This window comes from Zootoca vivipara, chromosome 16 (genome assembly GCF_965207765.1).
Source record: "Zootoca vivipara chromosome 16, rZooViv2.hap1.1, whole genome shotgun sequence".
NCBI lineage: Eukaryota > Metazoa > Chordata > Lepidosauria > Squamata > Lacertidae > Zootoca > Zootoca vivipara.
Window position 1 is genome coordinate 28,164,386 of NC_142599.1, and position 18,559 is coordinate 28,182,944.

The 18,559-nt window shown below is 48.0% G+C and overlaps 1 protein-coding gene across 12 annotated transcripts; it reads left to right on the top strand.

Moving 5' to 3' along the window:
• Nucleotides 1–30: 30 nt before the first annotated feature.
• Nucleotides 31–13,708, top strand: CDC42EP2 (CDC42 effector protein 2). 12 transcript variants are annotated; one of them, XM_088659801.1, is made up of 5 exons: nt 31–80; nt 500–517; nt 9,255–9,294; nt 9,814–9,919; nt 12,609–13,708. In XM_088659801.1, exons 3-5 carry the CDS (start codon nt 9,263–9,265, stop codon nt 13,344–13,346), a joined length of 876 nt encoding a protein of 291 aa, XP_088515927.1. In that variant the 5' UTR covers nt 31–80; nt 500–517; nt 9,255–9,262; the 3' UTR covers nt 13,347–13,708. The 12 variants fall into 12 exon arrangements, with proteins under 12 accessions (XP_088515927.1, XP_088515928.1, XP_034954478.1 ...); XM_088659802.1 differs by having other exon boundaries at nt 12,612–13,708; XM_035098587.3 differs by lacking the exon at nt 9,255–9,294.
• The last annotated feature ends 4,851 nt before the right edge of the window (nt 13,709–18,559 follow it).

The window sequence follows — 18,559 nt, forward strand, 5'->3', positions numbered from 1 at the left end:
CTAGTGGAGCTCGCTCCTTCTTTGCTTGTCAGTTGCCGCAGGAAAAGGAGCGGCCGGCGCCGCCCAGCTGCGAGCCCGGGGTAAGTAAACGGCTTCGCATTGGGAAAGGGAAAGGAGGAAACTGCCTTCAAAAATATGGAGTGTTCGGGGGTGGAAGGGAGACCTGGTTAAAAGCTGCGTCCCTGACCCGCAAGATCTTTAGGGGTGCTCTGTATTTATTGTGAGGATCCAGATCATTATGGGCTCTTGGGTAAGGATATATCCCATTGACAACGCCCTGAAGAGATGCCGGGGTTCAGGTTTGCCCAACTTACGCTGCTGGTGTTGTAGGTAGAGGAGGATTTGCAGTGTTTGGGGAAGGCACTCTGCACATGTTCAGAGGCCCATGGGTTGCAGTTCCTGCCTGGTAAAAATCTAACCGGGGCATCTCTCTTTTCCTTCTATCCGACTGTGTTCACCCCCGACCCTTCTTCCGCGTTGATCGTTCCACATTCTACAGCACAGACCCCGTCGCAAAGTATGAACACCGTTTTTTAAAAGATATATACTCGGCGGGGTGGAAAGTTTTTTGGGGGGTGGGCGTGCTGTTTTGGGTTAGCTGCTCCTGAGTCGTTAGAGGTGCCTTCACTTCCTTGCTTCTTACCCCTTGGAGATGTAAACAGTTGGCGGGTTTGAGATCATTCTAGATTAATTAGAACGGGATGTGTGTGGGGTTTTTTTTGCGGCGGACGCGGCGCGCAATGGTTAGAGAGCCACGCGGCGGGGCGGGCGCGGGGTCTCTAAGGAGGATACAGAGCTTGGCTCCGGGATCTCCCAGCTTCCCCTCCGGGGATCCAACATTCAGCGTGTGCCATAATAACGAGAGTTTACTGGAAGGAGTGCGGAGAGCGGCTGGTGGGGTTTGCTTACTTCCTTGCCCCTCCCTGAGCAACCAGGGTGGGTGCGAAGCAGAGAACTTCACTTTGTATCCGGCAGCCTCTGCTCCTGTGTCTATAGCAGCAGCAGAAGCAACTGGATCTAAGGAGGGTCGCAGAAAACTTGCAAAAAGTTCCACCAGTGATACAATCCTGTACATATCTATCCGGAAGGAAGGCTGGTTTCAGTGTATCTGAAGAAGTGTGCATGCACACGAAAGCTCATACCTATGACAAACTTAGTTGGTCTCTAAGGTGCTACTGGAAGAATTTTTTGTTTTGTTTTGTTTTGACTACGTCAGACCAACACGGCTACCTACCTGTAACTGGTTGAGTCCAGCGGGCCTTATTTTTACGTGAGGACAACCCCAGTTTTATTCCTGACAGATTCTGGTCAGATCTCCCTGGTAATCCTGATAAGAGGATGCAAATTCAACAGCCCCCTTCCCGGTTTATTTATTCATTTCTTGCTATTTCTCTCTTAGCAGACGGGGAGGTTCTATTTAACAATCCTGACTCATAGCCTCTGATACCCCCCCCCCCACCCTGGAATTTATTGCATCTTCTCCACACCCCAGCCATTTTGGGCAGTGGTCCCTGCCATTGCAACATCTTGTGGCCGGAGTTTCTACGAAGTTAAACATGCTGTGCAAAGAAGTGTCTCATTCTCAATGCGCTGCCTGTCAAACTTTATTAGGTGACCCAAGATATATATCTCCCTCTCCCCTCTCTCTCCCTGTTGTCTCTTTCTAAGCTACGCAGCACTAAATTGAGGGTGGAGGCAGCCTGAGGGCCACATTTGGCCCTCGGTCTAATTTCATGCAGATGGCAGTGGGGAAAATTGGATGGATGGGGTGGTAAAAGGGAGAGAGGAAAGGAGACGGTGGAAAAAGAGAGAAAGGGGTATCCTTTTCATTTTTCTTGGTGCCAACTCAACCCTCATGTGCCCCTGGCAAGTTTTCTCCTTGCCCAGAATGTTGCCCTCATTAGAAATAAAAGTTTCTCTGCCTCTGTCAAAAATGCTTTAGTCCAACCTTTGTGAACTGTGTGCCCTCTAGATGTTTTGGACTAGTCCAAACCATCTGGGTGGCATCAGGCTGCCAAAAGCTGCTTTAGCTGTTCCTTGTATCCCTAGTGTGCTGACCCCATTTGATTCATTTCGTGCACCCTTACCTGCACTTAGATGCTCATCCAGCTCATGTGAACAATTTCCTCTCCTCATTTCTTCCTGTCCTTGACTGCCTTGCTTTCTTTTGTTGTTTTTTTACGATAGCGTACTGTTTTTAAATGTTTGGGACGCGGGTGGTGCTGTGGGTTAAACAGGGCTTGCCGATCAGAAGGTCGGCGGTTCGAATCCCCGCGACGGGGTGAGCTCCCGTTGCTCGGTCCCAGCTCCTGCCAACCTAGCAGTTCAAAAGCATGTCAAAGTGCAAGTGGATAAATAGGTACCGCTACAGCGGGAAAGTAAACGGCGTTTCCTTGTGCTGCTCTGGTTTGCCAGAAGCGGCTTTGTCATGCTGGCCACATGACCTGGAAGCTGTACGCTGGCTCCATCGGACAATAACACAAGATGAGCGCCGCAACCCCAGAGTCGGTCACGACTGGACCTAATGGTCAGGGGTCCCTTTACCTTTACTGTTTTGAATATTGGGTTGTGTTCAACTAAGTTCTTCCCAGAGAATCAAATGGGCCTAAGTTACTCATCCCCATTAATTTCAGTGGGCCTCCTCTGAGTAGGAATCGCATTGGATGCAGCCCATTGCCTTGTTTGCAAGTAGCCCAGGGGATATTTATTCTGGGATGGCCTTGGAAACAAATGAAGTACTGTAAGAGCATCCCAGGCTGGGCTTTGTTGGGTATGTTGGAAACCCTGGTACTTTTCATTTTAGAAAGGAACGCTTGATCATGTAATGTCAGCTGTTTCTGTTTTGTTTTGTTTTAACTGTGATAATTCTGGAATAATACAGGGGCAGAAGACAGGTTTCTTTTTTTAAAAGAAGAAAAGTGAAAAACAACAACCAATCTCTCTCTCTCTCTCTTAAATATAAATTAAAAATTGGCCAGATGGCAAGCAGACATGTCTGTTCCCATCTGTCTTGGCCCGGCTTTCCACACCTCTCTGTATTTAAGGAATGGAACCTGGCAGCTACATTTTGTGTGTGTGTGTGCGCGTGTGAAATAAAGCTTGGACCTTTTACAACAGGGGGGTGGTGGGCAGGAGGGCATCTCTGAGCTTCCAGGCCTGGCAGAGTAACTAAACTCTCAAGTTTAGAAGCTGGCGTCATTGTAGTGCCTCTCCCTCTCTCCCTCTCTCTTCCCCCCCCCAGACCCCCCCCAGAGATTCATCTTCTGGGCTATATAAAGCCCTCTGCAAATGTCCACCCTTCTTTCACCCCCTCCCCAAGTTGCCCCCAATATATAGCCCTTTCCATTGCCGCCCTGCTATTAAAGACCCCTCCGAATTGAATGGCATTGATTTCACAGAACAGGTGAGCACACGTGAAACTTGGATCAGGGTCTTAGATTGGACAATACCTTGGCGGGTTGCGGGGGGTGGGGGGTGGGGAGAGCTGCTTTGTAACTTTAGAACCCCACCCCACCCTGGCTCTGCTGGGGCTATCTTTGGATGCTCCTTGGGCTGTGGGAAGTCTGAAATGGATACAGAGGGATCGGCGGATGGGCTAACTGGGCACGGCGCATAAATGACATAGTGCCGGGGGAGGGGGGCAGAGGAAGCTGGATATATGCCTTCTCTTCTTCGTAAGGGTTTTCAGTTGCTAGGCAAGAGTACGGGAACAATTCTCGTTGGTTTTGTGAGGTGCTAGCCTGCTCTCTTCATTCAGTGTTTTACTCTGCCTGCATCCTTGCCAGGGGAAAATCCCCATGGGTTCCAATGCTTCTCTCCCTGTGCATATGTTTGTTTTTTGTACTCATAAGGGACGTGGGTGGTGCTGTGGTCTAAACCACAGAGCCTTGCCGATCAGAAGGTCAGCGGTTCGAATCCCTGCGACGGGGTGAGCTCTCGTTGCTCAGTCCCTGCTCCTGCCCACCTAGCAGTTCGAAAGCACGTCAGAGTGCAAGTAGATAAATAGGTACCGCTCCGGCGGGAAGGTAAACAGCGTTTCCGTGTGCTGCTCTGGTTTGCCAGAAGTGGCTTAGTCATGCTGGCCACATGACCTGGAAGCTGTACGCCGGCTCCCTTGGCCAGTAAAGCGAGATGAGCGCCACAACCCCAGAGTTGCCCGTGACTGGACCTAACGGTCAGGGGTCTCTTTACCTTTTACTCATATGGGAGTCCTCCTGTGCTTCGAATGGGGACAGTGGTAAAAGCAGGAAACATGGATGGTTGGCATGTTTGGCCCTGTGGGCACATTTGGACATTTGGAGGGAGTGTGCCCTGCTCCCCCCATCTCATTACCTGCTTACAGACAAACACACACACACACACACACACACACACACCCCAGTTTCCCAAGGGACCTGGATAAACATCAGGTGCGGTAAAATGAAAATGGAGCCTCTAGAATTTTTATATGGGATCTCCTGAAAAAACAAGCCCACTATCAAAGTTTTTACTGCACAGTAAAAATCACAGATCAGGTTGGTTTAAGGTGCTGGTCCTCATGGAACTTCAGGGTTGTTTTTTTCATTGGAGGAAGAAAAACAAATTGCAGGAGGACACATCCGTGTAAATGGAGGTGAGCTGTGATTTGATGGTGGTTTTTAACATTTGTGTTGTGCTTGCAAGTGTTCAGACTGCTTTGGCCACCCCCTGTTGTTCACCTCCCTAACACGTGGGTACTTGGAGATAGACTGCATCTGAGTATGGAGGTTCTCATTGATTGTTCCTGTTGGAATAGGCCACCCAATTCTCTTGGATGTCCAGTATCCTGTTTCTAACCCCTGGTTGGCCAAATGCCTCCAGGAGGTCCATCTAAGCAGAGCATGGAGACAGCAGCCCTCTGCCTTTCATGTGTCCCTTGGTCTCCGTTGGTATAAAGCCTCTGACCATGGGGGGGGGGTATTTAGCTGTTGTGACTGAGAGCAAGCAGAAAAATAGCTTGGATCTGAAAGAAACAGTCTGCAGGGAGGGAGTTGAGCACATTTTGCTGCACTTTCACAGCCTCCCCACATTGCTTTTCACAGACAGCAGCGTCCAAGTGAAGATACCTGGGTGCCAGGATCATGCCTGGGGACCCTCGGTTCTTGCCTGTTTTCACACACTAACAACACTACCTGTAAAATTCTATCCATGATATTTTATCTGCACAACCAGAGCGAATTTCAGAAATCAAAAAGTCGTATTAAAAAATATTACTTTTGAGCTGTCTGGTCCCAAAATGGCAACTAGACATTCCGTTTGGGTGACTGTAGCCTTAAACCCTACTTTAAGGAGCCATTTGGCTCCTTGCTTTTACGTATCTGAGTTTCTAACACTGATTCACAGGACCCTAAAGTTGAAGGAGGCCTCATCCAGCCCATTCCCCTGCTTGAGGCAGGAAATCCAGGCGAAGGGCATCCCATGAGAGCATGGTCAAGCCCAGGCATCCCCAGACTTTGGCCCTCCAGGTGTTTTGGACTACAATTCCCAACATCCCTGACCACTAGTCCTGTTAGCTAGGGATCATGGGAGTTGTAGGCCAAAACATCTGGAGGGCCGCAGTTTGGGGATGCCTGGTCAAGCCTCTGCTGAAAGACTTCCACTGACATAGCAGTCAGAAAGTAGATACACTGTATGGATTTCCTGGTAGATTTCTAGTAGTAGGACTAGGAAGCTACCATATTATTATTATTTATATTTGTCAGTGGCTTTTTACCTTCAAAAAAAGCCTAATAATAATTTTATTATTTATACCCAGCCCTTCTGGCTGGGTTCCCCCGGGCACTCTAGGCAGGATACGATACGATACGATACGATAATCTTTATTGTCATTGTCCCATGCAGAACAACGAAATTGAACATCTACATCAAACTTACAACAACCATCAGCATAATTAACCCCCTAAAAAAACTCTTAATACGCCTCCTGATTTACCCCCTAAAACTGAATACAGACCTTCCCTTCCTCACAGACTGCCTTTTGCTGCATTCAAAACTGAAATTGCTCTTGGATAGAAGCTATTTCTCAGGTCTTTATGACCCTATACCTCCTTCCAGAAGGCAGAAGCTGAAAGAGATCATTTCCGGGGTGCGCACTATCCTGCACAATATCTGCAGCTTTCTTATAGCACCAGGAGGCATAGATTTGATCCAAAGTGGGAAGAGTGCACCCAATTATCCTCTCCGCAGTCTTAACGACCCTGGATAGCGCTGTTTCCCCCCCAACTGTGTAACTCCCAAACCACACACACAGACCATAGGTTAAGACACTTTTCTACGGTACAGTGGTAAAATGCCCTCAGCAGGTCCTTTGAGAGATTGTTTTTCTGGACGATTCTCAGAAAGTATAGCCTCTGCTGTGCTCTCTTCATCAGATCTTTGCTATTTGCTCCCCATGTTACATCATCTCTCAACTCCATATAAAAACATAGTAAAGTGTCAAACATTAAAAACTTCCCGATACAGGGCTGCCTTTAGATGTCTTCTAAAAGCTGTGTAGTTCTTTATCTCCTTGACATCCGAAGACGTCTTGTAAATGTCTTCCTTGCAAGATACAACAAATGAAAAGACTAAAAGCAGAATTTTTTAAAATATTGTATAATACATATTGTATAATACATAGTAATATGTTATGTTTATGAGTGCATTGTGCAACATTTCATTGATGCAATGACAGTGGGCTTATACGGGTCACATCATTCCACTGTTGTCTGCAAGGGCACACTTTGAGCTATAGTGCAACAAGAAGGGGCTCATCTACACTGCCTCTCGTCCTGCTGCTTTCATCTTGGGGGAAAGTGCTCTTTGGCGCTCAATCAGAGCAAACAGCAATTCGAGTTTGCTCAGATTTAGCACTGAAGGTTTTCCCTAAGGAGTAGGGCAAGGGGGAAACCACTCAGAGCTATGACTAGAAAGGGGTGGGTCAAGCATGAAATGGCTTGGACTTTTGCCTCCTAGTCATGGACCCAGCGGACGTGCAGACCAGCCCCAAAGCGGGACAATGGGCCCCCTCCCCTCTGGTACATTTGCGGTATGAAAAGTTACAGAATTTCAGCAGAAAGTTGAGGGACATTCACCGATTAGAAAGCTGCTCTGCAACTTCGGCGGGCGCAAATTGTCCTGAAAGTGGAATCGCAGGTAACTTCCATCATGAGCACAGTAAAAAGGAGAGCCCCGCCCCCAAAGTTCAACCAAAATCTACTTTGTAACTACAGCCCATTTTAAATTTAGTCCTGCTGCACCCTGCGGAAGAAGTCTTTGCCTCCGTTTTGCATGGAAGCCTGTCAGGTCTTTGGAGAATGTCAGGCCATCATTTCTCTGGGCCAGGGTGGTGTAGTGGTTAGAGTGGTGGACTTGTAATCTGGTGAACCGGGTTCGATTCCCCGCTCCTCCACATGCTGGGTGACCTTGGGCTAGTCACACTTCTCTGAAGTCTCTCAGCTCACAGAGTGTTTGTTGTGGGGGAGGAAGGGAAAGGAGATGGTTAGCCGCTTTGAGACTCCTTAGGGTAGTGATAAAGCGGGATATCAAATCCAAACTCCTCCTCCTCCTCTTCTTCTTCTTCCCTGTAGCAAGTGTCTGCCCATCTCATTCTTGTTCTCCTTCTGTGCAGCTGCTCTCATACCCCAAGGCGCATCTTCAAATTGCTCAAAAAGTGCTTTCATGAAAAGTGCTGCTGTTGCCACCTGCTCTCGCTTCCTTTGTGCTGCGTTTATTCAGCACCATTAATTGGCACACAGCTCACTGCAGCATAAGCAGCAAAGGCGGGGTCCATGCCCTGAGCTGCTTACAATTCATAGGAGCTAACTCCTAGGGGTTGAGGTCCCTTCGCCCTCCCAATGTTGAAGAGCATTGCCATTAAAACGGTGTCTGTGCACTGCGTCATGTGATCGATTATGTAGTGTGCAGTTTACCCCCCCCCATAATTTATTCAATTTGGCACCCCGTTCCAATATTATTATTTTTTGTAATAAATTTTTATTAGTTTTCAATTACAGTCCAGTAATAGCCTCATTATAACAATACCAATTTATAATACAATTATTAATACCAATCATTCAATTAGTGAATTATATAATTTAGTTAGAATGGGCCCCCCCCCACGTGCTAGATTTGATTATTGTCTTTATTTCTGCGTTCCGAAATCTTATCAGTTTTAATTACATTCTGGTCATAATAATAATCCCTTATTCAACCACTGCAATATTAATAACTTCTGTTTGTGTTGGCACATTAAATGATTTATAAAACTTCAAGTGAGGAACTCAAACTATATCCTTGTTCTTCTTGTGGGTGGCAATTATCCTGTCCGTGGTGTTTCTTCCTGTCCTTGCAAGATGTTATATCTTTCTCCTGATTGTTGCCATTATCTGTCATGCCTTGGCCGGAGCTGATATCCCATGGGCAATTTTAGATTGGCTGATGTCGCAATCTAAAATTTATTGATGGGGAGAGAACCAAAGGAGGGAAGGATGGGGGGAAAGGCAAAAGTTTACAAGGGATGAAAGTACGTTTCCTTATGGGTGAAAATGTGGAACGTTCATCCTGATCTGTTTGCACGGAAGTTAATGGCGTGCGGCCTGTTTGCTGAGCATTCGTTCAAATTTGTGGGAAGGTTAGATGATGTTTCATCAAGCAAGCGTTAGTCCCGCACTTTCTGATGTATTTTCTCTGCAAAAAGTTGGATTTCTGTGGCGTGGGGGATGGACAGTGTGTTTGCTGTGCAAGAGCTCCAAATCGACTTGTGCAACCTGAATTTGGCGGTATATAATTGAACGCCATCTGGAAGCAGCACCCTCGTGAGTGCAATGCCCAAGTGCAAAATGTATCTTTTCCCTGCTAGTTCTCTGTTACTATATAAGTCCCAGTTTCCCCCATTCCCTGTGTTCTGGCTCTTACTTGTTCTTTGAAGTAAAGAGATGTTGTACCAAATCCTCGCCTCCTGCTTCTTATTTGCACTGAGCTGAAATCACTGAAGACCCACTACACAACAGCTTGGAATGGGAAGCCACGACTGCACCACCGTGTTAATCACAGTTCAATGTCCCAGTCTTGTGCATATCTAATCAGAAGTTAGTCTTTGGTCAGAGAGAACTGCAACTTGATAGGGATTCAGTTTCACAGAGAATCTTTGGAAGCAGTGCCAGTTAAGCTGATTGCAAACCAGTGTGGCCTGGGGGTTAGAGTGTATCTGAATAGGATTTGGAAAACCCAGGTTCAAATTGTACTGTCTCTTTCAGCCTCACCTATGGTTGTTGCAAGGATAAGAGGCAGATACCGGTAAGTTAGCCAGTATGCTGCCCTGATGCCTTTCGAGACGAGAGTGGGATATAGGTGTACTCTGTGCTTGGGATGAACTAGTTTGGTCTAATGAAGTTTGCTACATTTGTTAAAAAAAAAATCTCTGAACTACATCTGAAAGATCCCACAATTGCCAGGTGAAGTAAACATGAATTAAGTTCTTTTTTTTGGAGTAGAACTTGGGACAATTTCTAGTTCAAGTTCATTCTCCTAATGTGTTTTTCAGGTTGTAGTCTCTTTGAGCCTTTAAGCTGAAACGTCATAATTGTTGGCAAAAAATAAATAAAACAAGTGAAACGATTCACATTTCCACTACATGGATGTTTCCTTAGTCTTCAGTCCGTTTTACACTTTAGCTCAGCAACTTTTAGCATTATGAATGCTAGGGAGAAAATTGCCGAGAATGATTGGGATGAATTTGAGTTGAACTGTAAACCTGAAATGGTCCGTTTTCTAAAGGGACAAACATGAACATGTTCCTTGTCTCATGGTCTACAGACAGAGTTCCCATCTGCCGTGGACAACATGGGCAAAGATCAAGGAAGTTGGAAGCCCAACAGCATTGGGAAAGCCACAGGTTCCTTATCTCTGGTTTAAAGAATTGGTGAGTGGTTTGTGGTTGCTCTTGAGAGGAGCCAGAGTTGCTCCTTTGAGAAATGCGACTTACCTGGACTTACACAGCCACCTAGTGGAATCTTGGAAGAACCAAGAACATGGGGTCGGTTGCTCAGCTAGGGGATGCTTTAGAAATGTCTTGCAAATTCCCCGTACACTTTTGTGGGTTTGCAGAATTTAAATGGGAGGGGGAGAGATAAATTGGTAGCCTCGTTAGTCCCTGGATATTTTTGGCTTTTTAAAGGTGGATGTTCACATCCTCTGCCTGACCTGGGCCCCATCTGTACTATACATTTAAAGATTAATCATGGCTCTCCCCCCCAAAAAGCCCCCCCCCAAAACCAGTCATGACTTTCCCCTCAAAGAATCCTGGGAGTTGCAGTTTGTTAAGGGACCCGAGAGCTGTTAGGAGTCCCCCTTCATTTCCCTCACAGAGCTACAATTCCCAGAGTGGTTTAACAATCAATCCCTCTTCACAGGGGACTCTGCGCATTGTAGCTCTGCGAGGGGAGTCTCCTACCAACTCTCGGCATCTTCAACAAACTACAGTTCCCAGGGTTCTCTGGCAGAAGCCATGGCTGTTTAAAGTGGTATCATACAGCTTTAAATCTATGATGCGGATGAAGCCCTAGGTGTGTAGAAAATCACCTGATACCAAGCCCTGTGCTTGCCTTTCCCAACCTGGTGCCCCTCCGATGCTGTTGGTCTACATCTCCCATCATCCCGGTGGGCACCTGGTTGGAGAAGCCTGGCCCACGCCAACTGCCATCCGCTCTCCTGGATTTCAGTCAGGACTACCTGGAGATACCAGGAATTGAACCCGATACCTTCTGCCTGCAAAGCAGGTGCTCTAACCAATGAACTCTGACCCGTCTAACCTCTTTGGAGGAAGTCTGGAGGAAAACCTCAAATCTCCTGCCACTGCTGCTGCTTCAAACTGTGCTGCTTTTTTCTGGGGTGGTGCCCTCGGCAGTGGTGCTTTTGAGCCCAGAGGCATGGCTGTTTGTGTGTGGCATTTGGCGGGGCAAGAGAACAAGTGGCGATTGTCCAAAGCAGTGCATTGGAGCTGTGGGCCCGGCTTCTTTCAGCCGCTGGTGTATTGTTCTCTTAACTTGCAAAGAGAGAGAGAGAGAAAGCTGCCTGGATTGCTTTTCTGCGGTTGTTGCAAATGAGGCCCGTTTCCCCTTTTAAATCCTTCGCTTCCTGACTCGGCCGTTAAACAGTTGCTCGTGATAACCTGCTCTGTCAGCAGTGCGCCGAGCCAATGCTCTTGAGGCTTTGGCGTGCACCAGCGCCCTGCCAGGCACTCAGACAAAAGGCCGCTTTGTCCATCAGCCCACCCCTGACAGAGCAGCCACCTGTTTCGAGTCGGCCGCAGAACGCTCTCGCTTGTTCAAACCCGGCCAGGCCACATGGACTGGGTGTCGTTGCTTTTTTTTTAATGCCTCGGGGAGCAGAGCCCCTGCCAAATGGCGCTGGGATCAACTGTTTATTTATTTCAAAAACATGTATGCCGCTTAATTGCCGCCTCTGCCTCCGAGCGGTGCTCGAAAAGCTGAACAAACACAGTGAAGAGAAAATCCGTTTTAAAATGAGCAACGGAAGTATTGCTCTGAATACCAGTTACTGGGAATTCAGAACTGGGAGAGCACTGTTGGCCCTCAGGTCCTGTGTAGTGGGGCTCCCAATGTGGGCAGCTGGCTGGCCACTGTGAGAACGGGATGATGGATCCCCTTCCACAAACATCTAAAAGGGGTATAATGTGTTAATCAGGCAAAGGCCTGGTTGAAGAGGAATGTTTTCGCCTGGTGCCTAATGGTGTATGATGTTGTTGTTGTTGTTGGCGGCCTTTGGTCTGATCCAGAAGCCAGGCTTTTCATGGGAACATTGCTGCTCCTTTTCCTCGCTCTATGCCTGGGGAGGGGGTCAGATGAATAGGAAGTGTCTGCTGCCTGGTCACTCCAGCCCATCCTGAGGGCATTCTGGGATGGAGAAGGAGATGACTTTGATGGGGCCAAGGCAGCAAGAAATGCTTACAATCCCAAACAACACAGGTTTCAGATTATGAGGTGAGCAAAGAGAGCTCTTAGTTCAGGGACGAGGAACCTCAGGCTTAGAGAATGGATGTGGCCCTCCAAGCCCTCCTTATCTGGCCCTCGGGACTCTCCCCCAGCCACACTCCTCACCAGCTGTGTTTTTGCTTGGCCTGAATGTAGTCTGATAATGCTTGCCTGGATGGGGAGGGGTTGAGTATAAAATATATGTGGGGAACCTTCAGCCCCACAGAAACTACTAAAGTACAACTCCCATCATCCTTGGCCATTGGCCATTCTTGCAATGGCTGATGGGAATATTAGCTCAGCAACATCTGGAGGGCCAAAGATTCCCAACACCTGGTGTAGAAATTAGCCTGCTGCACAAAGGTAAAATGTGTGCTCATTGCCCCGCCCACTTTTGCTTCTGGCCCCACCTACCACCGAAATAGGGTTCTCAGAAGGGAATGCGGTCCTCTGGGTGAATAGGATTCCCCATCAGGGATTGAACCTGGGACATGCAAAGCAGATGCTCTACCCTTGAGCTGTAGTCCTTCCCTCTATGGTTGGGCTTAAATTCCAATTGGACGATTGTTAAAACTGAATTCTTAACTTAATTTCAACCACTCTTTTCTTCTTCCTTAGCAGCAGTCGACAAAGATGTCTACCACCAAAGTGCCCATCTACCTGAAAAGAGGAAGCAGAAGGGGCAAGAAGGAGAAACTGCGAGACATCCTCTCTTCAGACATGATCAGCCCACCACTAGGGGACTTCCGGCACACGATTCATATTGGCAGCGGTGGGGAGAACGACATGTTTGGTGACATCTCTTTTCTCCAAGGGAAGTTCCACCTCCTGCCCAGGACAGAGGGCAACGTGAGTCCAGGCGGCACTAGCCAGTACATGGTGCCCTTCGAGTTCTCGAGGACCGCTACCATCTCGGGTTACGAGCCGCCGCCTTCAGACATCCCCTCCCCTCTCCTCAAAAATGCCATCTCCCTGCCGGTCATTGGTGGCTTGCAGGCGCTGACCCTGCCTTCTGCTCAAGCCCCGCCCAAACCACCACGCCTGCACCTCGACGACAAAGTCCAAGCTGCTCCCCAGACGAATGACCCTGTGCTGAGTCCTCCCTGCGCTGTGTCTGCTAGGACTTCGGAACCCCTTGGCACCGCCAATGGCAAGTGCCCGGCCTCTGTGAATGGGTTCTCAGGGGAAGAAAATAAAGACAAGGCTTTCATGTCCCATGCAGGCTCCCTGCTCTCCCTTCACGTGGACTTGGGGCCGTCGATTTTGGATGATGTTCTGCAGGTGATGGAGAAGCACCAAACGGCAGATGTGGGTGCTCCGTTGCAGGATTCCGGCAGACAGGAAATCCTGACGTAATGAGAAAGGCCGCCGGCGGAGGGGGACCTGAGACTTTGAAAGTGCAGCCTTTTTGTACATAAGAGAGTGTTTTGCTGTTAAATTGGGTGACTGGGGGTGCGTGTGCAGGCGTGGATGTACGCACACACCTGTGTGAGATCCTTTGGTGCAGCTTCACTAGTAATATAATTCCTCCCAGCTTTCAAAGAGTATGTTGCAGAATGCAAGCTTTCCTCCTTACAACGCAGCCCTCCGTTTCGACAAAAGCTGAGATGGGTCCCTGTCTTGTGTGCTCTTGGCAGGCTCTACACACACAAACACACCCTGCTGCTGAAACCTGTATTGGAAGCAAAGCAATAAATTAATAAGCATCTGTTAAGTTACCCTCGTGAACCAATGTTATGGGTGTGGATTCCAAAAAGCTGATGGTTAATTGATGGGTTGGGGAAGAGAACCTCAACAGCAAAGAGGTGTGTGTTGTTGTACATTCTTTGTAGTGGGAGTGGTGGGTGCGATGTTGCGCTGCTCATTGATGGGAAGGGCGGCACAGCGCTCTGAGCAGTCGTCAGAGATTGTCCCATGCTGGAGGGAGGAGGAAGCTGTGTTTCGAGCGTTGGAATGTAAACAGGAGTCAGGATATCTCATTTAAGTTCTTAAGCTGGTAATATGGGGATGTTAATGAATAGTTAAGGGAGACATTCCTGTGCTGGAATTTCATGGGAAAAGATTCTGAGTCATACAGGTTGGCTGTGGCTGGTGCAATTTAGGGACCTGCCTTATAACACATCACACTATTTCTCTACCTAGATCAGAATCATCTGCTCTGATGGATGGCAGGGTCCTAAGCAGAGAAGGTGCCTTTCCCATCACTTGCTACCTGATCCTTTTAACTAGAAATGCCAAGATCTGAACCTTAGTCCATAGTTAATACCATTTCCATTTCCCCTGTGTGTGTTTCTCCTTCTCTGATGGAAGAAAGATTGGTTATTTTACCGGGCAACACTCCTCGGTGGTGACCCAGCAGCCAACACATAGAGAGGACTGTGGTTTAGCTATGGAACACCTATTTTGCATTCAGAAGATCCCAGGTCCAACACCTGGCATCTCCAGGTAGGCATGGGAAGGACCTGTGCTTGAAACTGCCGGGAGCCACTGCCCGTCCCTGAGCTAGTTAAACCCATGTTTTGATTCAGGAGAAGGCAGCTCCCTATGTCCCTATTGGAATCCACCCTTTATTCAGAATCATGAGGACTGGAATCTTACTTTCTTTTTAGCAGAAGGGCTGCAGTTCAGTGGCAGAGCACATGCTCTGCAAGCAAAAGATCCTTGGTTCAATCAATCCCTGGCATCTCCAGGTAGGACAGGAGAGAGAGACCATCGCCTGAACTTCAAGAAAGTTACTGCTTGTAAGTGTGGATAACAGTGAGTGAGATGGACCAATGGTATAAGGCAGCTTCCTGGATTCCTGTTACAGTAGATGGTTATACTGTTCAGAAGAGAGGGTTGCCTACTGGTTGCGGCTCTCCTCTTTTGGCCGTTCCTGTGCTTGGTTTTTCCTGCACCATCCTGGCTGCTTCTGTAGTCGGCTGTCCAGCAAAGCAGACAAAGCCCCATTTCAGCATCTTCAGCGGAAGAATAAATAGAGGCTTGTTAAGCTAACAAACCATGACCTGGCATTGTCCCCAGGCAACTGGCTGTTTGGCAGCCGTTTCTTATCCGGACCATCTGTCGCTGCAAAGGCCGCTTCGCAAGGGGACCCTGTCAGGATGCTAGGATGCTGTCAGTCCCACGGCACACGACAAAAGGTGGGGATGACTCTCGAATAGGGTCAGGCTCCGCCAAGAAAGCCATTTTCAGCGTCCCAAGCGACTTTTGGGCAGAGACTGTTGTTGCAGCTTCTTTGGAGCATCTTTGGCCTCAAGCCAAGCCTAAAAATCTCTCCTTGGTAGCATGGCTTCCTCGAGGACTGCTCTCCAGATGCGTGCTGGGTTTGTTCCAGGAATTGGATACTCCATTCTGTGGTGTTTCACTGCGGGTTGCCCAAAATTCACTAGAAAGCTGTGTTGGATTTAAACAAATTCAAAAGGGGCCCTGAATTCGAATATTGTGAATCTTTATTTTTATGTCCCCCAAAGCTATTTATGATACAGCACCAGCAACTTATGTCAGGGAGGGGTGGGGAGCCTTGGGCCCAGTGGCCAAATGTGGCCCTCAGAGTTCTCTGCCTGGCCCTCAGGGCCTTCCCAGGACTGGTGGTGCTTTGCACATTTCCTCTGTTTTTGCTTGACTGAAGTGTGTCTTCGAACACTGATGATGCTTCCCTCTTGCTTAGCCAGAGAACGTGGTGTAGAAACTGCAAAGTAACATTTCGATTAGTTGCTCTGGCCACTTTTGCTTCTGGCCCTGCACACCTCAAGCACGTGGCCCTTGGAAGGCTTCCCAGAAGGGGATGTGACCCTCAGGCTGAAATAAGGTTCCCCATCTGTGCGCTGCGTATGAACTGTTAAAAACAGGCATCCCCAAACTGCGGCCCTCCATATGTTTTGGCCTACAACTCCCATGATCCCTAGGTAACAGGACCAGTGGTTGGGGAAGATGGGAATTGTAGTCCAAAACATCTGGAGGGCTGAGGTTTGGGGATGCCTGGTTAAAAAGAAGGAAGCAGATGGGTGGTGGTGGGGTGGGGTGGGGGAGACAAACAGCATGAAGGGAGGAGGGAATCCTAGAACTGTAGAGCTGGAAGGGACCACAAATGTCATCCAGTCCAACCCCCTGCAATGCAGGAATCTTTCACCCAATGTGGAGCTTGAACCCATGACCCTGAGATTACCCATGACAACTGAGCAATCCACAGGGGAGAGGCAAGGCTGATGGGTAAAGCTAATACATACATGTGTGCTTAGTGGCTGCTTTCCAATGAATATTGGAGGATTCGGGACAGACAAAAGATGGTACTTCTTTATGCAGTGCATACCGGTAGTTAAACTATGGAACGCACTCCCACAGGAGACAGTGGTGGCAACCATCGCGAGTAACTTGGGAGGACTGGACCAATTCATCATGAGGTCAATGGCTTCTAGCCACAATGGCTGTGTTCCACCTCCACTGTTAGAGGCAGTGTGCTTCTGAATATCTAGTTGTCGGGAACTGGGCAAAAGATTCTAGCATAGCAGGGGGTTGGACTAGATGACCCCCGTGGTCCCTTCCAACTCTACAATTCTATGATTCTATGAATCACAAGTAGGGAGAGTGCTACTGCACTCAGGTCCTGCTGGGCAGCTTCCCACAAGTATCTGGCTGGCCACTGTGAGAGCAGGATGCTGGACTAGATGGGCCTTTGGCCCAATCCAAAAGGCTGTTCTTATGCTTTAGGGTGTGCTATGGGAGATCCAGGTTTGTTTGTTTCCCCCCAGTTTTACAGTGGGAGGGAGAAACCCTTTGGAAGCACAATTCTGGGGTTTGGGGAGCTTCAATTTCCCATTGCAAATGGCTCTCTTGAAGTATCTCTTTGCAGCTTTAGTGAAAAAGCATAGGTACCCATATGTGGGAGGAAATCGCCACAGGGATGAGAGTTAACGCCTCCTCTGCTCTGCCAGCACTGCAGTCCTGATCAGATTCGGGCTCCCCTGCAACTGATATTAAACTTATTTAAAAACAGCATGAAAGCCCATCGTGGATTATTTGACTCTCTCAACTCTCTCTCTCTCTCTCTCTCTCTCTCTCTCTCTCTCTCTCTCTCTCTCTCGCGTGTGTGTGTGTTTTGAGGGGGTGGGGTTCACAGAAAAATTGGGTTTTGAAGAAGTGAAGCAATGTGCGTGCCTTGGTGGTGATGGAAACATTGCAAACATGGCTTGTTTGCCAAATACAACCCAAGTGTAGTGTTTTGTTTTCTACCCTGAAAGCAGAGCGTTCTCTTTGACTTCTAACTGGGAGAGACTGGAGACAGAAGCTCTTTGCAGCTTTGATTCTATTCATTATATCCACACCCCCTCTCTCCAGCTCCCAGAGTGAAGCCCCCACCTTTTCTTTTTTTTAATCTTTTTGCAAAATTACTGCCTCTCACGCTTTCCGATTCCCTTTTTGCAAGCTTTTTGTTTGTTTTCCCCCAAACGGCCTGCAAGCCGATTGTTCGCGAGAACAAATGGGAGGCAAATTTCTGGAACCAGAAAGACTGCCTTGTGTGCAAAAGCCAGCCTGTTATAACCAGGCAGCATCTGTTGCTTTCTCCCTCTCTCCCTTTCCGTAACCCTTCTATGGTCTCCGTGGCCATGGAGATGGCAAAGCAGTCATGACGGACCAGTGCCTTCGTTGCCATGGGTTTTGCCTTCACCAAAGTCAAGCGCACAAATGGATTTGAACCCGAGGTGAACCCCAGATCTTCCATTCTCCTCGCCTCCTCCAGTTTCTCAGTATATCCTCTGAATGCAATAAATTGAGGGTTTTTGCAGTAGCGGGAGAGTAGGTACAGACGGGACTCTTTAGCACCGATGAAGAATATGGCAGAGAAATTTGATTCATCAAACTGCTTTTGATGGTTGATCTACCTAATTTTCACAGTTCTGAATTTTGCAATGTGATTCTCCAGCCCCAGTAACGTGTGCACAAATGCATATGCTAAAGTGTGCACATAAATGCATATCTCAGTGAAAATGACATAAGAACGTATTGTGCGTGGGGAAATTTGCAAAAAAATGTGTTTATTGCTCAAAATTGCAAACAAAAATTAATGTAAGCAGAAATCTGCGCAACAGTGCTGATGAAATTTCATGAGGACTTTGGGGAGGGGGGGAATCACAATTGGATGTGGAGAACTAAAGTTAAGTTTGGAAAAATGAGAAACTGATAGGTTTGCCCATCCCTAAAGGTGAATTAAGTTTATTGAAAGGCCGCTTTTGTCTCCAATATCCTGGAGAGCAACTAGGGCAGCCAAACACTGGATTGCAATGGACCAATTGCTCAACCTAGTCTAAAAACAACTGCTTGTGTTCATCTTCTACCACTTCCCTAGTAGATCAGTGGATCACTGTGGCAGAACACCTAGCTGTCAGCCAGATGCTTGTTAAGCATCCTGAGTTAAGCAAGAATCAGGTGGTGGGGAAAATCCATCTCTGCCTAAGGGCCCCTGCCAGTCAGAGAAGGCAGTACAGTAGGTGGGAATGTGGTCCTCCAGATAATCTCTACCCAGACCTCAGGACTCTCCAAGCCACACACTCCTCACCAGCTCTGCTCTGTGA